The sequence below is a fragment of the Cherax quadricarinatus genome, chromosome 22 (assembly GCF_038502225.1).
Source record: "Cherax quadricarinatus isolate ZL_2023a chromosome 22, ASM3850222v1, whole genome shotgun sequence".
Taxonomy (NCBI): domain Eukaryota; kingdom Metazoa; phylum Arthropoda; class Malacostraca; order Decapoda; family Parastacidae; genus Cherax; species Cherax quadricarinatus.
In genome coordinates this window covers 31,843,641-31,851,140 of record NC_091313.1, presented here as the reverse complement: position 1 = coordinate 31,851,140, position 7,500 = coordinate 31,843,641, and the positions used below count along the sequence as shown (strand labels likewise).

At 43.2% G+C, this 7,500-nt stretch overlaps 1 protein-coding gene across 5 annotated transcripts in view; it reads left to right on the top strand.

Moving 5' to 3' along the window:
- The window catches only part of LOC128689731 (uncharacterized), a 365,227-nt gene that overhangs the window by 259,983 nt on the left and 97,744 nt on the right, over nt 1-7,500 (top strand). For all 5 annotated transcript variants that reach the window (XM_070087631.1, XM_070087628.1, XM_070087629.1 and 2 more), the window contains one exon: nt 1-293. This exon is cut by the window's left edge and continues 4 nt beyond it. In XM_070087631.1, the coding sequence (XP_069943732.1) occupies nt 1-293 (293 nt within the window). The remainder of the gene's footprint in view (nt 294-7,500) is intronic.

The following is a 7,500-nucleotide window of genomic DNA, read 5'->3' as shown; positions in this document are numbered from 1 at the left end:
TGCTGAAAGACATCGAGGCCCATGGACCAGTGTTGAAGAGCGTCCTCCGTCAGTACGAACGTATCGCCGCCGCCGCTGCAGCAGCACCAGCAGCCGACTGTGAGACCACTGGCACCCAGGAATTTCCCTCATCCTCCACCCCTCAACCCACCTCCCGACAGCAGCCACCTCGGCGTGGCACCAAGGACATCATCCCTCGCAAAGCACGCTCTCTGGAGAAGCGCTGGCACCAGATTTACCTGCGATCCCTGGAGTGGCATTACTACCTGGAGGGCGTCATCTCAAACTTCAAGGTGAGTCATTATGTTCACTGTGGAGCTTGTGTTGAATTTTACTGCAGTTTACTCATGTGTTCATATTATTATCATGGTAGACGGTTCAACACACCCTCTATGAAAAGCAGAGGTGTCATGAGTACACTAAGGGAAAACAATAAGTGTCAGGGCCCAAGACTGTTCAACAGCCTCCCAGCATATATAAGGGAAATTACCATGGCTATCTTCAAGAGGGAACTGGACAAATAGCTAAAGTCAGTATCTGACCAGTCAGGCTGTGGTTAGTGCGTGAAGCCGGTAGTTACAAGCCCTGATCCACCGGGAGGCCTGGTCATGGACCGGGGAGCGGGGGCATTGACCCCCGGAATTCTCTCCAGGTAGATGGGCAAGATGTGTTACTATACACTTAATTTATTGAGTGGACTGAAAGCCAACTCAGGGTCTCCGACAAATGACCAAAAGCTCCAGTGAACGGTCTTAACCAGTTTCAGGAAGTTTTTACCCCCCCCCCCCCCCGAGAAAAAGTCTCGTTTGATGTGGACACAGGAATTTTTTGTAAATATCTTTTAAGTGAAAACTGTCATCATAGGATGTCGAGCTGCAGACGCACGTCGTGTAATAAAAATGTGGACATCTACTGAATGTATAGGAGCCACTTTTTCATAACTTCTGATATTTTATTAAAATTATTGCATGTTTATTATGACATTCTTAGATATTAAGTTTTTGTTGTGATAGAAAACAACTTTTAGAAATTGTACTATGAGCAAGAAAATGATAAAAGAATCCAAAATATATTTGCAGTTTGAGATTTGACGTCACCATTGTATAATAATGAATGAGTTCCTAGAATTTTTTTCTACTACCGGAGCCCGGCCATAGGCCAGGCTCGTTGGTTCTTGCATGGTCACCCAGGCTGTTACTACTGGTGGTCCGCTGACCCACATATCCATCACAGCCTGATTGATCCGGCGATGAGTATTGAAAGTGGGTACATGGCTGGCGTGTATAGTGTAGCTGAGGATTGTATGACGAAGGCGCGAGGGACGTTACATGATCCAATAGTGTTTTCTCCCTTGACACACACGAGGACACACGCACACTTACCCTGAACTTGGAGATAAAGTTGTCTCGACCAGCTCTAGCACCTCACGGGTATTTAGAAATCTACAGCATAGTTTCGTAGGATTCTGATGGTTTCTTATCATTGTTGACTTTTGTTTTCGCATTAACTAACCAATAACACTTCACCAGTTATATGTACTTCAGGCCTATGTATGTCTGTGTATATGGATTCATGTGTGTGTATAAGCACCAGTATATGTAAGGATGTCGTGGTGATAAATATTGTGAGGATCACGTGTGTGTACCAATATAGGGAGGGTACATTGGTCATACCTCCATAATAAGGAAAAGACCATCGGCGCCGACCCCATTATTAATCTAATTAAACGTACCGTAAAACAGGGTAATAATGGGCAAGGATCATGTGTGAGGCGCCGGACGATCAGCGTGCCACCAGGAGGGATGGGGTGGTGTGTGTGTGTATATATATATATATATATATTATATATATATATATATATATATATAAACACGCTAGATAACAGGGATATCTTGCGACTCCTACTTACACTTTGGTCACACTTCACAGACACGCACATGCATATATATATATATATATATATATATATATATATATATATATATATATATATATATATATATAGACACATACATCTAGGTTTTTCCCCCTTTTCTAAATAGCTCTTGTTCTTTATTTCTTCTATTGTCTATGGGGAAGTGGAAAAGAATCTTTCCTCCGTAAGCCATGCGTGTCGTATGAGGCGACTAAAATGCCGGGAACAATGGGCTAGTAACCCCTTCTCCTGTAGACATTTACTAAAAAAGAGAAGAAAAACTTTATAAAACTGGGATGCTTGAATGTGCGTGGATGTAGTGCAGATGACAAGAAACAGATGATTGCTGATGTTATGAATGAAAAGAAGTTGGATGTCCTGGCCCTAAGCGAAACAAAGCTGAAGGGGGTAGGGGAGTTTCGGTGGGGGGAAATAATGTGATTAAATCTGGAGTATCTGAGAGAGTTAGAGCAAAGGAAGGGGTAGCAGTAATGTTGAAGGATCAGTTATGGAAGGAGAAAAGAGAATATGAATGTGTAAATTCAAGAATTATGTGGATTAAAGTAAAGGTTGGATGTGAAAAGTGGGTCATAATAAGCGTGTATGCACCTGGAGAAGAGAGGAATGTAGAGGAGAGAGAGAGATTTTGGGAGATGTTAAGTGAATGTATATATATATATATAGATATATATATATATATATATATATATATATATATATATAGATGTGTGTGTGTGTGTGTGTGTGTGTGTGTGTACTCACCTATTTGTGGTTGCAGGGGTCGAGTCCTAGCTCCTGGCCCCGCCTCTTCACCGGTTGCTACTAGACCCTCTCTCTCCCCGCTCCATGAGCTTTATCAAACCTCGTCTTAAAACTGTGTATGGTTCCTGCCTCCACTACGCCATTTTCTAGGCTATTCCACTGCCTTACAACTCTATGACTGAAGAAATACTTCCTACTATCTCTCTGACTCATTTGTGTCAACTTCCAATTGTGGCCTCTTGTTTCTGTGTCCCCTCCCTGGAACATCCTGTCCTTGTCCACCTTGTCTATTCCACGCAGTATTTTATATGTCGTTATCATGTCTCCCCTGACCCTCCTGTCCTCCAGTGTCGTCAGGCCGATTTCCCTTAATCTTTCTTCATAGGACATTCCCCTTAGCTCAGGAACTAACCTTGTTGCAAACCTTTGTACTTTCTCTAGTTTCTTGACGTGCTTTATCAAGTGCGGGTTCCAAACAGGTGCTGCATACTCCAGTATGGGCCTGACATACACGGTGTACAGTGTCTTGAATGATTCCTTACTAAGGTGTCGGAATGCTGTTCTCAGGTTTGCCAGGCGCCCATATGCTGCAGCAGTTATCTGATTGATGTGTGCTTCCGGAGACATGCTCGGTGTTATACTCACCCCAAGATCTTTCTCCTTGAGTGAGGTTTGCGGTCTTTGGCCACCCAGCCTATACTCTGTGGTCTTCTGTGCCCTTCCCTTATCTTCATGACTTTGCATTTGGCAGGATTAAATTCGAGAAGCCATTTGCTGGACCAGGTGTCCAGTCTGTCCAGGTCTCTTTGAAGTCCTGCCTGGTCCTCATCAGATTTAATTCTCCTCATTAACTTCACATCATCTGCAAACAGGGACACTTCTGAGTCTAACCCTTCCGTCATGTCGTTCACATATACCAAAAATAGCACTGGTCCTAGGACCGACCCCTGTGGGACCCCGCTCGTCACAGGTGCCCACTGTGATACATCATTACGTACCATGACTCGTTGTTGCCTCCCTGTCAGGTATTCTCTGATCCATTGCAGTGCCCTTCCTGTTATATGCGCCTGATGCTCTAGCTTCTGCACTAATCTCTTGTGAGGAACTGTGTCAAAGGCCTTCTTGCAGTCCAAGAAGATGCAATCAACCCACCCCTCTCTCTCTTGTCTTACTTCTGTTATTTTATCATAAAACTCCAGAAGGTTTGTGACACAGGATTTGCCTTCCGTGAATCCGTGCTGGTTGGCATTTATACTCCTGTTCCGTTCCAGGTGCTCCACCACTCTCCTCCTGATAATCTTCTCCATAATTTTGCATACTATACACGTCAATGACACAGGTCTATAGTTTAGTGCCTCTTTTCTGTCTCCTTTTTTGAAAATGGGAACTACATTTGCCGTCTTCCATACCTCAGGTAGTTGCCCAGTTTCCAGGGATGTGTTGAAGATTGTGGTAAGTGGTACGCACAACATATCTGCTCCCTCTCTAAGGACCCATAGAGAGATGTTGTCCGGTCCCATTGCCTTTGAGGTATCGATGTCCCTTAGCAGTTTCTTCACCTCCTCCTCATCTGTATGTATGTCGTCCAACACTTGTTGGTGTATTCCTTGTTGGTGTCCCCATCTGGTCTGTCCCCCCAGAGTCCTTCCTGTCTCTACTGTAAATACTTCCTTAAATCTCGTGTTGAGCTCCTCACATACCTCTTGATCGTTTCTTGTGAGTTCTCCACCTTCTTTCCTCAGCCTTATCACCTGGTCCTTGACTGTTGTCTTCCTCCTAATGTGGCTATACAGCAGTTTCGGGTCAGATTTGACTTTCGATGCTATGTCGTTTTCATACTGTCGCTGGGCCTCCCTCCTTATCTGCGCATACTCGTTTCTGGCTCTTCTACTAATCTCCTTGTTTTCCTGGGTCCTATGCCTCCTGTACCTTTTCCATTCTCTGTTGCACTTAGTTTTTGCCTCCCTACACCTTCGGGTAAACCAAGGACTCGTTTTGGTCTTCCTATTATTTCTGTTTCCCTTGGGAACAAAACTTTCCTCTGCCTCCTTGCACTTTGTTGCCACATATTCCATCATCTCGTTTACTGATTTTCCTACCATTTCTCTGTCCCACTGAACCTCCTGCTGGAAGTTTCTCATACCTGTGTAGTCCCCCCTTTTATAGTTTGGCCTGTCCCCTTCAGTTCCTGTTACCTTCTCCACTTGTAACTCTACTATATAGTCAAAACTCAGAACCACATGATCGCTAGCTCCAAGGGGCCTCTCGTAAGTGATGTCCTCGATGTCTGAACTGCTCAGGGTGAACACAAGATCCAGTCTTGCTGGCTCATCCTCCCCTCTCTCTCTGGTTGTGTCCCTGACATGTTGATGCATGAGGTTTTCAAGTACCACATCCATCATCTTGGCTCTCCATGTTTCGGGACCCCCATGTGGCTCCAGGTTTTCCCAGTCGATCTCCCTGTGGTTGAAATCGCCCATTACCAGTAACTTTGCTCTGCTCGAGTGAGCTCTTCTTGCCACCTCAGCCAGTGTGTCCACCATCACCCTGTTGTTTTCTTCGTACTCCTCTCTTGGCCTCCTGCAGTTCTGTGGTGGGTTATACATCACTCCAATGACTACTTTATGTTCTCCGGACTGAGTTGTACCTACAATGTAGTCTCTTTCTCCAATCATGTCCATGCCTTCCATTTCCTCAAATCCCCATTGGTGTTTTATGAGCAGTGCAACCCCTCCTCCCCCTCTACTCCTTCTATCTTTCCTCAGGATCTGATATCCTGTTGGGAAGATTGTGTCTGTTATTGTCTCAGCGAGTTTTGTTTCTGTGACTGCTATGATGTCTGGGGATTTTTCACTGATTCTTTCATTCCACTCCTCATGTTTATTCGTTATTCCATCCGCGTTTGTGTACCAAACCTTTAGTTTCTTTTCTATCATTGTGGTCATGCAAGTATATTGGGGTTGGGGGAGCGAGAGCCTTGGTGGGGGCCTATATGGGGCTGTGGTGTAGGTGGGGTTTGTGTTGATGGGGGTGGGGTCAGAATGCCCATAAGGGGCAGCTGTTGCGGTGAGGTTTGTGATATGGGGGTTGGTGGCAGAGGGAACAGTGAGTGGGTTGTAGTATAGGTTGCTCAGTTGCGTTGGGAATGTCGCGGGTGGAGTCTTTTGGTGGGAGATTCTGTGGGGTGTGTTTGCCCTTCCTCCTGTGTGTGTGTGTGTGTGTGTGCAAAACAACCATTCTGAAAGAATAGAGAAATTCCAAGCGCTTTCGTGACTACTCACATTATCAAGGAACTATGTTCCTTGATAATGTGAGTAGTCACGACAGCGCTTGGAATTTCTCTATTCTTTCAGAGTGGTTGTTTTGCATATTCTGAAATCACCTGTTTACTGTGATCTTATTGCATGCATATATATATATATATATATATATATATATATATATATATATATATATATATATATATATATATATATATATATATATATATATATATATACAATATATATATATATATAATATATATATATATATATGTATATATATATATATATATATATATATATATATATATATATAATATATATATATATATATATATATATATATATATATATATATATATATATATATATACAGTGGTCCCTCGTTGTTCTTAATTAATCCGTTCCTGGAGCCGTTACTATAAACGAAATTTACTATTTACGAATCAATTTTCCCCATAAGAAATAATGTAAATACAATTAATTCGTTCCTGACACCCAGAAGTATTAAAACAAAAATTTTTTTAACATGAAATATGCATGTAGTACATAAACAATACAATGGGAAATGATGAATGAAACATTAACAGCATAACACTTACCTTTATTGGAGATTCTTCTTAGTGTATGGGAGACTGGAGGAGGAGAGAGAGTGGATTGTTTATAGTTTGGACGGGGAATCCCCTTCCATCAACACCTCAGGTACCATTTGCTTTTCTGGGGTTGCTTCTCTTCTCTGTTTCTTAATGCCACTAAGACCACCTTGAGAGTCACTGGAGTCCTGTCTCACAAAATAACTGTGGAGAGAGCTGTTTCTGGCGCCTCTTTAACACTTCCCTAAAATGGCCTAAGACTTTGTCACTGTACATGTTGCCAACCTGGCTTGCAACAACCTTTTTAGGGTGATGTTTCTCCAAAAAGCTTTCCATCTTACCCCACATAGTAAAAATCTCTTTAATTTCTGAAGAAGGCACCTTCTTGCATCTCTCTTCCTCCTCCTCTGCAGCAAGATTCTGAGCTGCAATGTGTTGCTCTTCCTGCTGAAGCTCTTGCAGCTCTTCATTGTGGTCTTCCACCAATTCTTCCACATCCTCCAAACTCACATGCAACCCCATGGAACTCCCCAGTGCCACAATTGATTTTACAACAGACATAGGCTCATTAGGGTCAGTCCCAAATTCTTCAAAATCCCTCTTGTCGACACAATCTGGCCACAATTTTCTCCAGGCAGAGTTCAAAGTCCTGGTAGTCACTCCCTCCCAAGCCATACCTATAAGGGTTATGCAGTGGAGGATGCTGAAGTGTTCTCTCCAAAATTCCCTTAGGGTCAAGTGAGTGTCTGTGGTCACAGTCAAGCACCTGTGAAACATTGCTTTTGTGTAGAGTTTTTTAAAGTTTGCAATAACCTGCTGGTCCATGGGTTGGAGGAGAGGAGTGGTATTCGGGGGCAAGAACTTTACTGTGATGAACCCAAACTCCTCGAAAATTAGGTCATCCAAGTTTGGAGGATGAGCAGGTGCATTGTCCATTACTAGCAGGCACTTGAGATCCAATTTCTTT